This window comes from Lacerta agilis, chromosome 1 (genome assembly GCF_009819535.1).
Source record: "Lacerta agilis isolate rLacAgi1 chromosome 1, rLacAgi1.pri, whole genome shotgun sequence".
In the NCBI taxonomy this organism is placed as follows: domain Eukaryota; kingdom Metazoa; phylum Chordata; class Lepidosauria; order Squamata; family Lacertidae; genus Lacerta; species Lacerta agilis.
The window spans coordinates 27,659,014-27,679,546 of NC_046312.1; the positions used below are offsets into that span (position 1 = coordinate 27,659,014).

Sequence of the window (20,533 nt, forward strand, 5' to 3'; positions counted from 1 at the left end):
ATCTGTGGAAAGAGAAATTTGCAACCTTCTCCCTAAGCTGCCACCATCCTGAACTATATCTGGAAGCATGAGACTTCTGTCTCGCTTGAGCTTTAGATGCTGTTTTGTGATTTCGCCTTCTCTGCCTCAGAAAGAAAGTGACCCTGCAAAAGGCAACAAGGACAGAGCACCATGTGTTACATGAAAACAGACCCAGAAAACTCCAGCAGAATAAATAGAAACAAAACGCCACAGCTGAGAAAGGCAAGGATATAATCAGGCCCAGCTTCTGCCACCAGTTCATGTCACTACGAGGAATGGTGCATCCAGCTCAGGAAAGCAATGACCCAGTTCCCCAGCTGGGACCCCTTCAGCCGCAGGAAAAGTTCGTACAAGTTGATCTGCCACAAGCTCAGGACCTCAGAGATGGATATCTGTGCCTTCCTGTACAGTGAGTCACTCTTGCTCCTCTGGTGCCTGGAGAAAACACAGAGAAGGAACGTGTGAGATCTTGCAGCAATTTTGAGATCTCAAAATTAGTCCGTGAGGGGTAGGGCAGATACAGATCTGGCCAGCTTGGGGGGGGGGGACGTTTCCCATCCCTGCCTTACAGGGACAAAGCCCAGCGACAGGAAGCCAGTGAAAGAGCAATTCTGGTGGAGTTTACTGTGTGAACCAATTCATAAATTTGGGTCAAATGAAATACACTGCACCAGTCTCTGCTGGCTTACATTTGGACCCCATTTGGGCATAAATTATTATTTATTAAATTGATATACCACCCTTCATCCACAGATCACAGTTCACAACATAAAAATGCAAAATGAGAACACAAAATAAATAATAAAAGCGAGAACAAGAACTAACCAATAACCCCCTGCCCTCCCACAAATACATTTAAAAGGACATTGAATGTTGAACAGCCAAAGGGCTGGCTAAAGAGAAATGTTTTTGCCTGGCACCTAAAGTTATGTTATGAAGGTGGCAGGTGAGCCTCCCTTGGGGAAGTATTTCACAAACACCAGGCAGGCCTCTACCTTTTCATTCCCCCTGCCACTTCCACCTGTGTTACATCTCGGGATGTTAAACGTTTCATGGCACCAATGTTATTTCCACACTCTGGACAAGTATTGTAGAACAGCCACGTTCTGCCACTTACTTTTTGCACAACATAGCAATCAAAACATCCTCTTCTCATGTTTCCCCTATTCAGCTTCAGTTTTATTGAGCTCAGAAATTTGTTTGTTTGTTTGTTTTTTACACAATGCAACAGCTGCTCAGATTCTTATGGCCTAGATGAGATGGCCCATCTCACAGCTGTTCTGGCCTCTATCCTGTAGGCTGGTAATAGCTTGTAGAGATTGTGCTCTAGCCATTTCATTTTCTATGGTCCATCTCTTCTCCCCTCTAAGAGTCAGCTCTATCACATTGCCCCTTTTCAAATAGAAATACATTTTTTTCCTCATTCCTCCTCCCTGCTCCCCCCACCCCCCAAATCACTGGTGACAATCATGATCTGAAGTGCAGTGAGGTGTGGAGGGAGTGCTTAGCCCCAAATAATAATCCCAAATAACTCTGCCCCCCCCCTCAAAAAAATGTAATAATGGTGTTGAAGAAAGGGGTAATACCCATTTGGCTACAAAGTGTTAGAAGATTCAAAGGGGAGTTGCTGTTCCACTTCCACCTTAAAACAGAACAGCAGTGATTGGGTCCGGCTAAATCTTCCGCATCCAGATGCATCTGAATTCTGGCCTACATGTGTTCTTTAGCTCCTCTGCAGGGTACCAGGAAGTAGGAATCACTAGCCAAACAACAACTGAGGATCGTGCCTCATGGGGCAAAGGGAACTCACATGGAGACAGCTCGAATGCAGCAGCGAGACATGTTGAGGAAGGAGCTGGCACTGGCCCGTGTCTGTAGAGCTGATTCGATCCCCCTCAACAAATCGTTGGTCTTCAACAGCAGCAACATCTGACGGGGGACACTGTTCAGCAGCTTGGTGATCTGAGGTAGGTACATGGCAGCGTTCGTCCGGATTTCCACATCCTGGCGCAGTCAGGCGGTAGGTGAGATAGGGATGAGAAAGGTTCACAATGGAGAGCTGATCCATAATCCCTGAGCCATAATCTAGAAGCAGCTACCACATATTTTGCAAAGAGGGCTTGCTCTGTAGAACAGCCTTTCTGAACCAGGTACCTCCAAATGTTTGGGTCTATAATTCCTATCATCTCTGAGCACTGGCCATGCTGCCTGGGCCAGATGGGAGACACAGTCCAAAACAATTTAAGTGCAGCAGGTTGGGAAAGGCCAATCCAGAGCTCAACAAATAGAAGCCCAGGTCCAACAAATAAGAAGTATGGCCGGTGTAAACCCACCCTCTGTGGTCTGTTGCTGGAGACACCTGTCCACCACACTCTGCAAGCATTTCAATGAATCCAGATCACTGGTGCACATCTCACAAACACATCCTCCAGCAGCTAGCATGCTAATTAGTAAAATCCAGAAGAGAGTCAAAGGAGAATCTAAATGGCTGAACACATGAAGCTGCCCTATACAGAACAACACCCGTGGTCCATCAAATCCAGTGCACTCTACTCTAGGCAGCAGCAGCTCTCCACAGTCTGTCAGAGATCATTCCCAAACTGAGCATTCTTTTAATGGGATATGCCAGGAACTGAACCTGGAACCTTTTGCATGCAGCAAATGTATTCTAAGACTGAGGGACAGCCCTTCCCTTTTGAGAAACCTGGGTTCTCCTACATGGGCCTCTACATAAGATATAGCACAAGAACTTGGTAAGGACCATAGCTCAGTGGTAGGGCACACATTCTCTGGCATCTCCAGGTAGAACTGGGAAAGGTGGCAGTCGGGAACCCTGGAGGGCTCCTGCCAGTCAGTACAGTCAATACATGCACACCTTGTTTTATTGCGCTTCACAGATATTGCTTTTTTTCCCAAACTGGAGGAGCTGCTGCTGTGCTACTGGGTTCGAGACAAGGCTACAGGAGCCTGTCCCCACCACACAGTTGTTCCTGCTGCTCCTTACAAGGATATGGGTGCATCCCAGCTACTCCAGAGGAAGGAAGCGCCCCCCCCTTTGACCCGCCTCTTTTGGCCATGGAAGTAGAGCTGGCTAGGTGCGGAGCCAGGTTTTCCCCTCCCACCCTTATTGCACACTTAATAGACTTCAATATAGTGTGAAAATTACTCTTATATGCACTGAGAAACCAAGAAAATTGTGTGACTCACTTTCTTACGATTTGTTTCATTGCAGTGGTCTGGAACTGAATCCGCAATATATCTGAGGTATGTCTGTACTGAGATACATGGACTAATTCACTATAAGGCAGGTTCCTGCGCTCCTATGCAGACCTTCTTTAGTTGAGATATCCAGAGTGTTCTTAAGGCAGTCTCCTTGTTTATTACTTATAAACCTACTAGACAGCTATAATAAAAGATGTACCTCTTGTTTAGTGACTGGCAGCCGGTCGATGCCCCTGTTGACTGACTCCCAAGACCTGGCAGTGAGCATGCAGGCAAAGAGGGGATACAGGTCGCCCGCTCCCAGCCGCCGACTGTATTTTTGGACACGCTTCATGTCAGATTTGATCAAGGCCTGCCAAAGCCGGCAATAGTCCAAGCGGAAGTTCTCTGACAGGACCTGGAGGAGGAGGAGGAGGAGGAGGAGGAATTTCCCACAAAGCACCGTTAAATAACATTATGGACTGAAAATACATAATTCTATGAGAAGAAAACAGCTGGGATTAAGTGACAACTATGAATAAGAAATAGGTTGGCCTGTGTCACTCGTTTAATTCACACAGAGGCAATTGGCTACTATTCCAGCATAGCTCTAAGCTGCACCCCAGGTGGAATATGGATATGGTGGCCTCCTTGCTGTGGGTCCAGCAGCTCATATTCTTAACAGTCTTGCTCACTCATTCTGCTTGGCCCCGCAGCTTCTCTTTCCTAATGAGTCAGTCAGCCATTCCCACAGCTGAGACAGCTGCCCACCTCGGCCCACAGGCTACGAGTTGGTGCTATCCAGGCACCCTCACCTTAGATCTGCCTTCTGCAACCTGGTACCCTCCCCTGATATTGTGGCACTACAACTCCCATCATCCTTGACTACTGGAAGGCAGCAGGTTGTGGACTCCTTCCCATGCCTCTCCTACTGCCTGCCTGTTCCCTGCATCATCACAGCACCCGTCTTCTCTTCATCCATCCTGATTCCTAAACCAGAATAACACAGACACAAAAACCTCACTGGGAAAGAAAAAGATTGCCATCTGCTACCATGGCAAAAGAATTCTTCCTGGCAAAGTTCTGACCTCATTACAGACCGCCCTCCTCTCCCCATGTCCTCTCACTGCTCTCTGCTTACCTGATAGAGCCCATGGTCCAGAAGTATAATGTGCGTCTTGCCTGTACTTGGGCACTTCTTCACCAACACGTTGCCAGGGTGTGGGTCACAGTGCACAAAGCCATTGACAAATATCATTTCACTGTACATCTTCCCCAAGTTGTAAGATATCTGAACAAAAAAGGGGGAGGCACTGTATAAGACTCTGCTAAGCAACTGGGCTATGGGCGGGGGAGCCCACGTGCCAGGGAACAAAGGGCAGGATTCAACTAATGAATCTCGGTGTCAGCAGAAGCCCTGTGCAAGAAGTTATGTTTGTGCAATGGGACATTCCCCCCTCTCCTCCCCTGTGCATGCCTGAAATTTCCAGGAGGGGGTGAGGAAAAACCTCAGAACAGTGTGCAGGAGGAGGAGAGAGGGGACCATTCCATCTGCCAGATGAAATGTTTGACCTGACAGGACCATCACCTTAGCACCATGTTGAATTGCTCCCAATATCTATGGCAGGTAGGTAGCAAATGCAGGCATCCTCCTCACGTTCTTATGGCTATCCAAAGAGGGGGCAAATGTGAGAGCATCTACCTAAAGATTTAACATGGGTGAGACCGCAGAAATTAGCAGGAAGCCAAGAAGGTGGAAAGGGGAATAATGAAAAGCAGAACTGAAATGCCCAGCTGAGTGCAGCTTCATACATTACACAGATATAAAACTGAACGGTCACTCAACAGAGAGATACAGTGTCCTTGTGAATATGTGTGTGCATTTACACTTAAAATATATTATGTGCATGCCTAAAAATGATGGAAAGAAGTACGAGAAGTGACCCCAGTGGAGACAAAGTGTATCAACCTTCTCGCATGAGTTTCAGTGAGATACAGGTTGAATTTAGAAGTGATGCAAGAACACTGTCTTTAACATAGGTGAGCATAATTAATATGGCACATAACACAGGAAATTGTTTTTAACAGACACTATAGTTTAAAAAATATGCTTATTGTGACCAAAAGATCTGGTGGGTTCAATTCCCCCCACCCCCATTATAGCAAACACTCATAATTTTAAAGATACCCATTAGTGTTTGCTGGTCTCCTTTTAGTGATGGGTAATCAAAGTAGAAGAAGAAGAAGAAGAAGAAGAAGAGTTTGGATTTGATATCCCGCTTTTTACTACCCGAAGGAGTCTCAAAGCGGCTAACATTCTCCTTTCCCTTCCTCCCCCACAACAAACACTCTGTGAGGTGAGTGGGGCTGAGAGACTTCAGAGAAGTGTGACTAGCCCAAGGTCACCCAGCAGCTGCATGTGGAGGAGTGCAGACACGAACCCGGTTCCCCAGATTACGAGTCTGCCGCTCTTAACCACTACACCAAACTGGCTCTCACTGCCGGAGAAAATGGCAGTACGGCAAGAAAACACACAATGGTATTGCAGGACATTACTATGACTAAGAAGAGGGAGCAAGATCTTGACACAAGGCTGCCCATTTCAGTGGAAGCCCCACATTCATCATAATATTTGGTTCCACTCTCACAGCCCGTTAGCATTTGCATGTCTCTGATGTGATGCCATCATATCACCATGGAAATTTCCCCCCCCCCAATGATATAAATGCCTCTTCTGATAGTAGCCACAATTCCCTCCTCCTGCTTCTAATGCACATCAGAGTTTTGCTGCCCCTTCCTTGTTGTTACTGCCACACCTCCTTGCTCAATCAGATGTTAGTCTGATTTGCGGTGTTTGCAAAGATGAAGCAGCACCATGAGGCTGTTTAAATCATTATGTCACTGCCTGTGATCCCCCATCATCAACCCCTCTCTGCAATCATCCCCTTATCGCCACACCATTTTATTAAACTTAAAAGATAGCTCAGAGGCAGGGAAGGGTCCCAGAGCTCTGCATCTCACTTTCACTGGGGAGGGCAAATATACTCCCTCCCTTATGCGTCAAAAGAGCACGCACAAACAGCACGCACACATTAGCCATTGCCTTACAACCTCTTCCCCCAGCAAGACACAAACAGCCCTGCAGCAGGTTGCCCAAGAGGCAATTAAAAGACAATTATTACAAAAGATCCTTAACACATCAACAAGCACATAGTATAAGCAACCAACTTCCGAAGTGTTTCGGGGTAGGGAGGGAGAGTCTGCACAGGGAGCAACAGCAACAAACCTCAGACCAAACACTTCCATGTGACAGAAGGATTCTGGAGCACATTGCATGGATCGCCACACCAAGCACGCACACGCACAGACCATCCTTCTTGCACACTGATGGGGTGGCACTGGGGTCAGGAATGTAGCATGAGCTGGAGGGCGGCAACTAATTTTGCATATTTATTTCATCACAGAAGGTTGCAAACAAACTAAGTCTGATGGACCTGTTGCTGCCATTTGCCAGCACCATCATCACTTAATCCTATAATATTCTGCTTTTTGGTTTAAAGTTTAATAAAGCAATCACTATTTTCACACAAAATATCAAACAACCCGTCGTCAGCTCTTGACTTCTTTCCTTCAGGTAGCCCCATATCCAGGTGCTTACAAGCAAATACAGAGAAACAGAAAGAACAAAAAATAATAGAAGGGTGGGTGAGGTGAGCTGTGAGCAGGGAATTGTGTTTCAAACTCCAGGAATCCAGACCATATGTTGACACAATACTGTGTTGCAGAAATTACTTCCCACAAATGCAAAAAAGGGAAAAAAGACCTCATCTTTGAAAGCTCTGGACAGAGTCAGAGTAAAAAGAAACAATTATATCAGTCCATGGTTTTTCAAATGGGAGCCTAGGAAATCCTGGTGTGTTTTGGATCCTCATCAAAGACTCCTAAATAATGGCATCTTCCTGGAAGGAGAGCTTTCCCCAAAAGACAGCTGCAGGAGAGTGTTGGTTGTGTTCTAGGTCATTGTCACAGCAGCCATTTGGCAAGGGTTCTATGCACCTAGAACATGTTGCAGAATTCTTTGCAACCCATTGGGATTCCACAGCAGACATTCCACTGCAGAGCATCTTGTGCTCAATGCCAAATTCTTCTATTTCACTTCCTAACCTGACATGCAGGTGTATCTTTACAGTATCAATTGAAACAGTCCCCTTCACTGAACTAACAGATCAAAACATACAGGTATCTCTAGAAACTCTCAAGTGGTCTTGGGTGGCAGACATAAGGTGATTAGATATATTGAAAAACTTCATGTTATAAAATACTCAAAATTAAAGTGTAAAATCAGAAAAGGTAGAAGCATCTTCTTAAACACCTATGATGATCAAATTCATGATGGCCTGAGAGGTGCTATGTTGTTGTTGTTGTTCAGTTGTTCAGTCGTGTCCGACTCTTCGTGACCCCATGGACCAGAGCACGCCAGGCACCTCTATCCTCCACTGCCTCCCGCAGTTTGGCCAAACTCAGTGCTATACTCCATAATTATTAACAATATATTACTGTTGTCATTATTACTATGTGTCATGCAGAGATTGACAACACAAGCTTACGGTCTAACATACACAATGCAAAAGAGAAAAGGAACTGGGAAGTACTCGGAAAGCAAGCAAATTCAGGCTCTGATTCTTTGTAAGTTGCATAATAAATATCATTTTAAATAAATAAATAAATAAATAAGCAAGCTGTGGTGACTGATGACAGCTCAGGCGGGGGTCACAATGTCAGTGTTTACTCCCCAGGGCTTAGAGGTATGGGAACTAATGCAAGCTTTAAAAACCTAGGAAAGGCCGACAGTCGCTGGGATTCATTGTTGGAATCAGTTTCAGCCAAGAACAAAGTTAAGGTTGCTGCAAAGACTACAGGCACAGTTAGCAACCAAGGACGCCACCCACAGAAAATAAGAATGGGATCTAAAGGCAGAAGGGAAAGAGTCCTGGAAAAGCTGACTTGCAGGCAGTGGAAAGAATGTTCAGATCTGAAGCTGACTCAGCACAGAAGGTTGGGAGCAGATCAAATATTGAAAACTCCCTGAGGGAACAGACAGCAATTGGTACATTTTACTTCTTTATTGGGTTACCCACAATGGCTGAGTGCCAGAGGCCAATGCCCTCTAGGGCCTCTGCCTATAGTCCCACAGAGGCCAGCCCTTGACAGCATCTTTAATCTAATTAGCACTTATCTCTTGGTCCCAGGGCTGCCACTAGGGTAGAGGAGGGTGGGCTGGGTCGGGCAAACAAAAGAGCGAAGCTATGAGACAAACTCATAAAGGATGTTTTCAATGTCAGCTTCTTCTACTTGTGTTTAGAAAAGAGGCCAGAATATGGCCCAGGAGACTTTGGGTACTCAGGAAAGGGAGCTGGTGGAATATGAATTAGTGTTGTGCCAAACATTTATCCTGCATATGTGTGTGTGTGTGTGTGTGTGTGTGTGTGTGTGTGTGGTTTTTTAACTATTCTCCATCAGTAAATGGGAAAGAAATTGCATTTGGTTAACAAAGGGGACAAAATTTTAGCAAAAGTCTAATCCACATTTTTTGTTATGCTGCACTGGTGAAGGGGCATTGGTGAGCATCTTTTCTTTCATTCAACAAACCATCTCACTAGTGGTCTGTGCTCTGCAGCTTCTCTGAAAGCCTGTGCCTCAACTAAAGCTCAGGGGAAACATTGTAAAGTAATTGCTCCCATGGGGCTTTTCCAGATCAGGAAGTTCAGGCAGCCAGGGAGGCTGCAAAGTGCTGCATAAATGTTTACAAGGAAGAAAACTACCTCAAGGACGGCCACTCCCCATATAAACCAACCCGGACTTTGTGGTCATCCTTTGAGCCCCTTCTTCGTGTGCCTTCTCCATGGGAGATCTGGAGGGTGGCAACATGAGAATGGGCAGCAGCTCCCCATTGTGGAATGCTCTCCCCGGGGAGGTTCACCTGGTGCCTTCATTATACCAGACCGCTGACTGATTAATAATCTACAGCATTTTAGATTACCAAGGTGGTAGTGGTGGTGGTTTGTTGTTAAAATTTATAGACAAACTACACTAAGTATCACAGTGGTGATAATAATATGACACAACCAAACCAAACCAAACCAAACCACCACAAACTGGCTAATACATGTAAAAGGGAATTTACTAGAATAATAACTGAACCTTCATTCAGTTATTATTCTAGTAAATTCCCTTTTACATTTATTTGGTTTAGTGTTAAAATTTATATACTGCCCTTCAACTGAAGATCTCAGGGTGGTTCACAAGATAGAAATACAGGATAGAAGCAAAAAATAGTTAAAAACAGCACAAAACAATAACTCCACCTCCCACAAACAACCTTGGTCATCTCACAAGATTGTGAACATAAAACCACACACCAGCTGAAATCCTAAAGAAATTCTCAAGTGCCTCGAGAACAAGGCAGAAAAGCAGAAAAACTCTTTTGCAGAGGAAGGGACGAAAACCCTGAGAATCGGAGGACAAGTTTTGGCACCCTAGGATTGCAATTGTACGTGTTTTGTGGACCAAGGCTGAGAGCATTTGCGGTGCTTTGTGGAATCCCAGGCAACAGTTTGCATTCAGAAGCTGAAGCCTGAAGGGGAGGAATCCCACCACAACGACAGCTGACCTTGCATGAATTTTCCTCTTAAGGAAAACCACCATCTTCTGAGACCTTGTGGACACCTTCTGCGCAAAGTGGGGTGGACTGTGCCTTTGGCCATGAGGTGCACTGCTCATTATTCAAGGAGGTGGTGGGAGGCAGAGAGACACATGCTCCTCCTGCCTATGCTGCATCCCAGAAAGCAGACAGCTTGCTGCGATTCTGAGCACATCAGGGCCAGGCGGCAGCGAGAGCAAGGGCAGAAATTTAAATTTGTTCATCAACATTAATCACAAGGCTGCAGTAATAAGAGGCACTATCCGGGCCCAGTCTGTGGGGAGAGGCAGCACACAAATGTCACTCAGTTATGAAACCCAGCTCTTCCTGTGGGCTTCCCTGTTCAAGGTGAGGAGGCTCTGGGTGTGCTTGTGAGAAAGCAAGTAAGGTAAAGCATCTGTGCATGCCAGTGTATCCAAATATGCTTGCTCAGATATGCTGTTTTATGACTGTGCACATGCAACTGTGAATTTGCAGGAGAGTCTGCATTTATTTACTCTTGGTGGCTTCATACCACTCTTTGATCATAGTCCCACGGATGGTTTACAAACCGGATAAAACAATTAAGATGCAATTACCAGGTAAGAAATGTAAAATGGTTGGCAGGATTAAAAGTGCATCTAATAAGACTGACAAGACATAAAAGGTTTTTGCCTGGCATCAGTAGAACCATAAAGTGGGTGTCAGGCTAACTTTTCTGGGGAGAACTGGGGTGCCACCACTGGGAAGGACCCCTCTCTGGCATCTTAGATGGTGGAGGCACCCGTAGGAGATCCGCCCTTGAGGATCTTTAATGTACAGTTAGGTACATATTTAGCCTAAAGTGCTAATAAATCTGACACCAGTTGTGAATCTGTGCCTGTCAAGAGACTGGAGAATAACAATTTCCACTGAAATATCACTCAAAACTTTACTCTGGCTGCATTTGCCTCTTTTTGAGTTTGCCTTCAGGCATGAACAAAATCCAATGGTTAAAAAAAGAAAAGAAAAGATAAATGTCAAAATATTACACTGTATTAATGACAGGATGAATGCTCATTTAATTAGGGAACAGCAGCTGCAACATTTAATTCTCTGGACCAATCGGCCAATCAGTGCAAAGCAAAAAAGCTTGAATTTCAAGTATATTGGGATCAAAGCAGAAGCTGAGGATGCTGCAAACTGGGGACAAACCAGTAAAAAAAATTAATTGGGGAACCTGAATTTTTATCTTTTTTCCTCACAGCTCCAGTGGGTATATCTACACTACAGAATTGTCTGTCAGCAATCCCCATCTCCCAACACACAAGACTACAGCTCCCAAGGTTCCTTAGGGAAAAGACAGCCTACTACATTCGAATAAATCTGTAGGATTGATGCCCTGTCAAATAAACTCCAACCTATTTCAACTTTGGTGCTTGGGACAGTGACTGTTGGACCCGGCAATGTTTCAAGAAACCAATAGCTGCTGGTGACCTCTGTGTTCCAGACAAAAGAAATAACATTAAATACAGTACATGCAACTGCAGCAAAATGCCATCAGTTGACATGGGCAGAATGATATCCAAGCCAGGAATTTGTATATTGGGCTGTGCAAATCCAGGAAATAGAAAAGAACGAAGTGAAGCAAAGCCAGAGTAGTTTGCAGGAAAGGGATAACTGCAGCTGTTAAGACGGCTCCGTCTGCACCTTGGAAACTGCCCTGTGTCATGCAGGGAGACTGCCCAGGGCAGGAAAGCCTTCCCACCTGAGGATAGATGCCCAGTGGCCTGAGGGGCACTGGTTGGCTGCCAGCTTGTCCAGAAGCAACTTAGTGGCCCTCAGTTACCAGATTCTGCCCCCGACAACTCCCAACAAGGTGCCACTGAGAAAGAATCTGCACCCCTTCAGAAATCCCAGACCTGTGGCGGCTCATGTATCCTGCAGTTCCCAGAGAACACAATTTCTAAAGGGCACAGGAAGGGCCCTTGCAGAGAAAATACAATGCTCTGCTGGTTTCTAGGACACCAATCATTAAGCTGGTTGAGCTATATGTCAGGTATCCCATTGCTTAACTCAAACCACTGGGGGCCAGAAACTGTTAATAGTGAAGAGTAAAATTCTAACCTGGCAATATGTGAACCAGTGCACAATTGTGTCTTGTGGGTGTTGCACGTTACCTACCTCTGGAATGGCACCTGTGCTGACCATATCATCCACATTGAGCACTGGAAAATCCTAAACGGAACAAGGAGCTCAAGACCAGATCTGCTTGTGTCTTTCCTCTATTTATTCCTGTCTCTTTCAATTTAGAACAGATACTAGCTGTTGGCCCGAATTCAGCCCTAATATTTGCCAATTATTTTAAGAGACGGCGACACTAACTTCTATTGATCTCATTAAAAGTAAAGGTCGTGAGGTAGCTCATTTCTCAGGGCTCAATATTACCTCCTCAGGCCAAAAGAATAGCATTGATTTTGGAACTTTAATCGAAGGTTAATAGGATTAGTGAGCATGGTTAAAAAAAAAATACCCTGCCATTGCAGGTCCCCAGTCACATTGGTGTGAAATTAGCCAAGGTGGTGTGACATCTAGGGGACCTGACACTACTTGCTTGCTCATCATCTCAACCCTGCAATAGTCCTTGTTCATGGAACCACATAGAAAGCACCATCAGAAAACAGGACAGTAAATCAACGCACAGAAGGAACAATATTTTGGTGAGGAATTATGGAGGTAGATTTGCACTGCAGTTGCAAAGTTTGGCTAAGACAAAGAGGTAATGTGTACAACTAGGCAACTGGCCCCACAATCCTGGTTCATCAGTGATGGGGAGAAAGGCCCATTTTTAAAAAACTAATCAGAGAACCAGCATTTTCAACTTGGTCTGTATTTGTAACCAAATGGTGCGGAAGAACGAATTGTTGAACTTCAGATTGCATGAGGGGAAGGTGCCATTTATGGATGCTACCTCAGGTAAAATGAACTCCAAGTAAAATTAAACCTTTCTCCCTGGTGTGATACTTATCTAGGGAAGCGTAAAAAAAACACACCAGTCTTTGATATCTAATTTACAGCACATGTCAGAATCCATTCTACTACCTCATGTCAGATCTGTATTACCACATCATGCTGCAGATCAAGACTTTGATTCTCAAGGCAGGAGTTGAGTTCCACACTCTCAATATGTGCCTCCTAACATATCATTATGATATGGGTCAAAGCAGTGGTTCCATTTTCACATGATTCTGTTCTACGGTTGGACAGCCCAGATCAGCCCACTTGAGATGGCATATGACAAGAAAGAATATACTAATGGTAAAGGGAGTGGTAGTAGGATTTCCTAGCTTCAAATCTCGTGATGTGGTTGCTTTCAGGTCTGTGGGCAAACTCCGCTTGTTCAGTGCTCCCAGTTCCTAACTGAAGAGTTAGAAGAGGTTAAGAAAAGGGCCACCAAAATGATCAAGGGGATGGAGTGACTCCCCTATGTTTAGATTTCTAAACTGAAAAGGCAAGTTTGGAGTTATCCGCACTTCTATGTGCCCTGTCACTTTCTCCTGCGAACACCCACCAAGCCAAGTTGGATCAAACAGCAATTGGGTCTTCCATGGATTGCTGTTTGTTCTGATTTAGCTCTAAAGAGCAGGTTTTCCAGGGGGGCAAAGCGGTGGGTCAAAGACAAAACTGCTCAACCCTGTGCTTTTCAGGCACAGGACAAGCAGAAGTCCGAATGAGCCCTTAGAGGTGACATGATAGACGTTTATATAAAAAAATGATACATGGCATGGGGAAAGTAGATAGAGAAAGGTTTTTCTCTATCTCTCATAATACTAAAATTTGTAGGCATCCAATGAAGTCAAATGTTGGAAGATTTAGGACAGATAAAGTACTTCTTCATGCAGAGCATAATCAAATGATAGAACTCACTCTCCCAGAAATTATGGGCAACTTAGATGGGCTCTGCCTTAACAGCTGGATGCAGCGATGCTTCTAAATACTAGTTACTGGAAACCACAGGAGGGGAGAGGGCTCTTGTGCTCAGGTTCTGCTCCCTGGTTTCCCACAGGCACCTGGCTGGCCACTGTGAGAACAGGATGCTGGAATAGATGGGGCATTGGCCTGATGTTGTTGTTGTTGTTCAGTCGTTCAGTCGTGTCCGATTCTTCGTGACCCCATGGACCAGAGCACACCAGGCATGCCTGTCTTTCACTGCCTCCCGCAGTTTGGCCAAACTCATGCTAGTCACTTCAAGAACACTGTGCAACCATCTCATCCTCTGGCGTCCCCTTCTCCTTGTGCCCGCCATCTTTCCCAACATCAGGGTATTTTCTAGGGAGTCTTCTCTTCTCATGAGGTGGCCAAAGTACTGGAGCCTCAACTTCAGGATCTGTCCTTCCAGTGAGCACTCAGGCCTGATTTCCTTAAGGATGGATAAGTTTGATCTTTTTGCAGTCCATGGGACTCTCAAGAGTCTCCTCCAGCACCATAATTCAAAAGCATCAATTCTTCGGCGATCAGTCAACAAATACATTTGGCCTGATACAGTAGGCTATTCTTATGTTCTTAGCTGGTAGAATCCTACAAGCCAGTTCCAGAATCTTGCCATTTCCTGACAAAGTCCACTGATGTTTGAAGGGGTGCTTTGAGATCTTGAGAAAAGAAAGCTTAAGGAAGGACAAAAGGCTGTTGACTGTTTATTTACAGAGGGAACAAAAAGGCTTCAAAACTCTGCTGTGAAAAGCTTGAATTCACAGTCGTCACACAGGAGGGGAAGAGAATAGTTGTGATACAGAGCACATATACCTGTGATGATGCACTTACATTTTTATTACTTGAATCAGAATTCTTGCTTGACATGAACCATCTCTCTAACACATCACAGAACATAAAATATTATTTCTGTGTTTCTGGGGTGGTAGCAGAAAATCACATGTACTGACAAAACCCTGTTTACTTGGTCCTCCATTTTCCTCAAGCAAGGCCAGCATCTAATTCCCACCAAGCCCCCAAATCCATAGATCAATTATTGAGCCTGTCTTGCAGAAATCTGGGGGAAATCCGGGTTGTCAGTTAACACCAAGGTCGCCATCTCCCACTGATCTCAGAAGGCATCTAGCATCCCCTCACTTCCCAACAGGCATCACAAGAGTTACCTGCCAAATGTGACCTGGGTTCTGACTGGTCACTGCAATGGCAGCTGCCACTCAAACCAACGTGGGTGAGACAGTCCTTAAAAGTGAACTGTGGGATGCAAGCCTTTGCCCCTGTCCCTCAGATCAGGACCCACTGGTCTCGCTGCTAGCCTCTGGGTCCCCTATTTATCACTGACCATCAGGAAACATGCAGCTGAAAGTGCTTGCTGCTTTACTCTTAGGGAGTAAAGATTCCAGAATCCTGTGTTGTAAATAAACAGCTTGGGATCTATCAGATTTGATCCACAGAGCTCCTTTTGCTTCAGAATTTGTTTTGTCCACTCACATCCTCCTTTCTATTTTATTCTTAATAAAACTGCATGTGATTTTGGTTACCAGGGTCTCTTAAAGAATTAAACGCAGTTTGGGGGGTGGGGTTTGGTTCTTGCTGTTATCACTTTGTCTTGCCTTGTGGGAACCCATCTACACTTCATCATCATCATCATCATCACCACTACTTTTGAGGGCAGGTTTCATCTCAGTTCTATTGTCACTGCTTTATTTCACATCCCCAGCCTGGATGAATGTGTCCTTGAACTCTGCAAACGCCTGTTGCTTGCCTGGATGGAGGGCCAAGAAAGAAACTAGCCTAGTGTACTAAGGCAACATTCAAATTTGTTGCTCTGCCCACCACCGGCATGTGGCCCTTGGAAGGTTGCCCAGAGGGAAATATTGCCCTTGGTCTGCAAATTTTCCACCTGCTGCGTTCATGTATCTCCTCTCTCGGTACGTAATGTGACCACTACAGCTGAGTTCATGCACTCTGCAACTACAAAGCCCTTGCAGCTCTGTAACATCATTTTTGTGATGGAGCCTGAGGAATTATATGCAAAAATATCCTTCTAGCCCCTGGACCACAGGGGCTGGAGATCAGAGTGAGAATACTTGGCTACTCCCTGATCTTAATACATTCAACCAGCTGCCATGCACTTGTCTCTATATTATGCAACGCTAGGGAGAAGACTCCCTAGAAAAGACCCTGGTGTTGGGAAAGATGGAGGGCACAAGGAGAAGGGGACGACAGAGGATGAGATGGTTGGACAGTGTTCTCGAAGCTACTAACATGAGTTTGGCCAAACTGCGAGAGGCAGTGAAGGATAGGCGTGCCTGGCGTACTCTGGTCCATGGGGTCACGAAGAGTCGGACACGACTGAACGACTGAACAACAACAACAACAAAATCCAGTCGCCTGATCCAGAGAAAGCCCCTTTGCCTAAAGATCTCCATTCTCAAACACATGTCCCTGCTCCTTCCCTTTGCCTTGCCCTCTACATTCATGATGTGTCTTCTCGAGTTCTTTCCCCGCCTTTCTTTAGTCCTCCAGCTATGTTCTCATTCTAGGCCGCACTCACACATGAATAAGTAACTGTTCCACAGGCAGATATCTCAGTGTTTGCACTTGTCTTTAGAAATCAAAGGCTTCTCTGATTAAATGCCATTACAGTCCGGCGCTCGGATGGATCCAGGGAGATTAATGTGCTTTTGGGCAGCTTTAATGATAATCCCGCTACAGACGGCATTAAGTAAATGTCAGTAACCTGGTTTGAAGGGAGCTTTCACCTCAGGGATCCTTTCCATTTAGAGGAGAGAGGCTCAGCCCTGCTTTTTTCAAGGCTGTGTTGCTCTACAAAAGAAAGCCTGCTTAGCACAGATTCCTCTCAGCCTCTCCCAGCAAAATAAAATAAAATGGCAAGGCTTCTTTTGGGGGAAAGTGAGGTGGCATTGTGGCTCCACAGAGAGACTGTAGATCAATGCTAGAACATAGAGGAGGCTCTGTGTTTAATCCCCATCACGCTCAGTTTCTGTTTTTGTTCTTTAAAAAAAGAGAGAACAAAATAGCACTCAGCAGGACTGAGAAAGACTTGAGAGACTAACTGCAAGTCAGAGTAGGCATTGCTAGGTGGAAGGGGCAATGTTCTGAGCCAGTAAAAGGGACTTTCATATATTTATATGAGGTAGCAAAGCTGAGAAAAACTGAGATCTTTGAAAGCATATGAAATTGCTTTACACAGAGACAAGCTCAGCACACCCCACTCTGATTGGCAGCAGCTCTCCAAGACCCCAAGCAGAGTTTTTCCCCAGGCTGAGATCTCTTTGGTTTTTTGGTGGTGGACACGATTGAGAAAGGTGTCTTATAAATAAATGCTGTAGACAAAGCATGCAAAACTATTCAAAGATAGCCTCACAGTAGAATCATATCGCCCAAACTCCCTGATAAATCAGGACTGCAAGATATTCACATCCATCCTGGCTAATCGCTTAAAAGCCTTCCTGCACAAACTAAAAGCTGGCTTTGTCGCTGGCTGCAACATAACACATCCCATCAGGAAGTTACTGAATCTGATCAATCATGGCAAAACAACTAAAAACTCACTGACAATTATATCCCTCGACATACCGTATTTTTTCGGACCATAAGGCGCCCTGGACCATAAGACGCTCCTTGTTTTTAAAGGAGGAAAACAAGGGGAAAATGTTGTTGTTCAGTCGTTCAGTCGTGTCCAACTCTTCGTGACCCCATGGACCAGAGCACGCCAGGCACACCTATCCTTCACTGCCTCACGCAGTTTGGCCAAACTCATGTTAGTAGCTTCGAGAACACTGTCCAACCATCTCATCCTCTGTCGTCCCCTTCTCCTTGTGCCCTCCATCTTTCCCAACATCAGGGTCTTTTCCAGGGAGTCTTCTCTTCTCATGAGGTGGCCAAAGTACTGGAGCCTCAACTTCAGGATCTGGCCTTCTAGTGAGCACTCAGGGCTGATTTCTTTGAGAATGGATAGGTTTGATCTTCTTGCAGTCCATGGGACTCTCAAGAGTCTCCTCCAGCACCATAATTCAAAAGCATCAATTCTTCGGCGATCAGCCTTCTTTATGATCCAGCTCTCACTTCCGTACATTACTACTGGGAAAACCATAGCTTTAACTATACGGACCTTTGTCGGCAAGGTGATGTCTTTGCTTTTTAAGATGCTGTCTAGGTTTGTCATTGCTTTTCTCCCAAGAAGCAGGCGTCTTCTAATTTCATGACTGCTGTCACCATCTGCAGTGATCGTGGAACCCCAAAAAGTGAAATCTCTCACTGCCTCCATTTCTTCCCCTTCTATTTGCCAGGAGGTGATGGAACCAGTGGCCATGATCTTAGTTTTTTTGATGTTGAGCTTCAGACCAAATTTTGCGCTCTCCTCTTTCACCCTCATTAAAAGGTTCTTTAATTCCTCCTCACTTTCTGCCATCAAGGTAGTGTCATCAGCATATCTGAGGTTGTTGATATTTTTTCCGGCAATCTTAATTCCGGTTTGGGATTCATCCAGTCCAGCCTTTCGCATGATGAATTCTGCATATAAGTTAAATAAGCAGGGAGACAATATACAGCCTTGTCGTACTCCTTTCCCAATTTTGAACCAATCAGTTGTTCCATATCCAGTCCCAATTTTGAACCAATCAGTTGTTCCATATCCAAGGGAAAAATATTCTAACTCAAAATTGGCTGCAGCGGCTGCAGAGGAGGAGAAAGCAGCTTTTGGGCTGCACGTTCCTCCTCCGCAGCTGCAGCTGCCAGCGGCAAAGGGGCGGGGGGAACGTTCCTCCTTTCTCCCCCACCCCTTTGAGGCTGGCTTTAAATCCAGCTGGGGAGAAGGGGAGGAAGCTATGGTCCGTCCCTTCTCCAAGGCTGGCTTTAAAGCAAGGGGGGAGAACCGCTAGTGGCGCGCACAGCATCAGGGCGGCTCTCCCCTCTCAGGCCGCTAGGTCCCACACCCCGCCTCTTGCCACGTTCAGTGAGAGGCGGGGGGCAGCGGCGGGTGGCAGAGCAGATGCTGTTGGATCCTTCCCACATCCTCTGTTTGCAAAAACAAGTCTGCTTTTGCGAACAGAGGCGGTGGGGAGGAATGAGCAGCATCTCCTCCGCTGCCCACTGCCACCCCACGCCTCTCGCCGCTTGCTTGACAGGGAGCCTTCACTCCATAAGACACACCAACATTTTCCCTTACTTTTTAGGAGGGGGAAAGTGTGTCTTATGGAGCGAAGAACACGGCACTTAAAGCCTTTGATTGCTTAGAATGGAAATACCTACTAGCAATATTAACCAGTATGAATTTCGGTCCCTCTGTACTACAAACCCTCTAACAAATTTACTCCCAAGCCTCAGCTAAATGGAGAATCAACAATATGGACTCCACCACCATCACATTCCAAAGAGGCACAAAACAAGAATGCCCACTGTCTCCCTTTCTATTCATCCTGGCCCTGGAACCCTTAGCAATTTGACTCCAGGCAGCCCCTAATATTAAGGGTGTGGAATTAAAATTAAAACAAATAAATTTGGGCTCTTTGCAGACGACCTGATGATCATGACACCAGACCACATTATAAAAGCAACCACGCTGATCGAAGAACTCAATACTTTTGCAATGGTATCAGGCCTTCAGGTGAACTTTGCTAAATCTGAGGAAATGTGCTTCAACACTCCCTCTCATATCAAAAAAGGATTCACTAACACCACAAAGATAAAACTCGCCATACAAAATTAAGATACTTAGGGGTACAAATAACCAGTAACTTTAACAAATTCTACCTCCAAAATTGGAAGCCTCTCCGGCGACAAAGCAACAAAGACCTGAGAAGATGGAATAAATCTAACTTTACTCTCTCAGATAAAATAGCCATGTGAATATCAAGGACCTCTGCATAGTGTGAGACAATATGTCCTCCCATGTTGTCAGTGAGAGCTTTTGCCTTCCCTGCAACAGTGCCCCCAGGTGAATGGCTCTCCTTTACTACACAGGAATGAACAGCAAACATACTGTATATTTAGAATGGAAAGTGCCGCACTCAGGGTCGACACAAAGGTTGGTGCTGGATCTGCGCCCTGGCCCTTGGTGAACTCAATGACAGCAGACACAGAGACCCAAGTCTACTCTTCTCTGCACAGTCCTGCCCCTTCATTTGCATGGTCCCATCAAACAGTTCGCATAGTAGGGTTTCTTGGTCACACCAGAATGTGACAGGAATGCTAGGAACTGTTATATACAGTGCATCTAAATGATAGCTTTGGAAGCATAGGAAGGCAATGAGGCAATGGTTCTAAGTACTAATTTCCCTTCATGCTACTGGCAATTAGTGCATTAATGTGATTTGTGCGAGCTTACTTACCGTACATCTGTGAGCAATTCCTTCTAGTGGGAAGTAGGAGAATAAAGACGTAACCTCTTGTAGGGGGCAATGAACACATGACTATACCCCCTCCCCCCCGGATATATTTTGGAATGTCTATAATTGACGCGGAGTGAACTCTGCCACAGAATAAAAAAAGATGAGAGGAGGGAGCGTCCAGACTCTGGAGACAGGCGGACAGACAGATTAAGTACAATTGATTTTGTGACGGAGCTCTTTGATAGCTAGTCAACCAAATGGCATTTCGACACTCATCAATAGCACACAGGGGGGAAAGTAGGCAGCAGTG

General features: G+C 45.4%; 1 protein-coding gene across 5 annotated transcripts in view; it reads right to left on the bottom strand.

Moving 5' to 3' along the window:
- Positions 1–235: 235 nt before the first annotated feature.
- Positions 236–20,533, bottom strand: part of ADCK1 (aarF domain containing kinase 1) — a 102,118-nt gene continuing 81,820 nt past the window's right edge. For all 5 annotated transcript variants that reach the window (XM_033141954.1, XM_033141946.1, XM_033141939.1 and 2 more), the window contains 4 exons: positions 4,364–4,513; positions 3,443–3,640; positions 1,832–2,025; positions 236–456 (listed from right to left, as the gene is read on the bottom strand). In XM_033141954.1, coding sequence (XP_032997845.1) covers positions 288–456; positions 1,832–2,025; positions 3,443–3,640; positions 4,364–4,513 — 711 coding nt within the window. In that variant the 3' untranslated portion in view covers positions 236–287. The remainder of the gene's footprint in view (positions 457–1,831; positions 2,026–3,442; positions 3,641–4,363; positions 4,514–20,533) is intronic.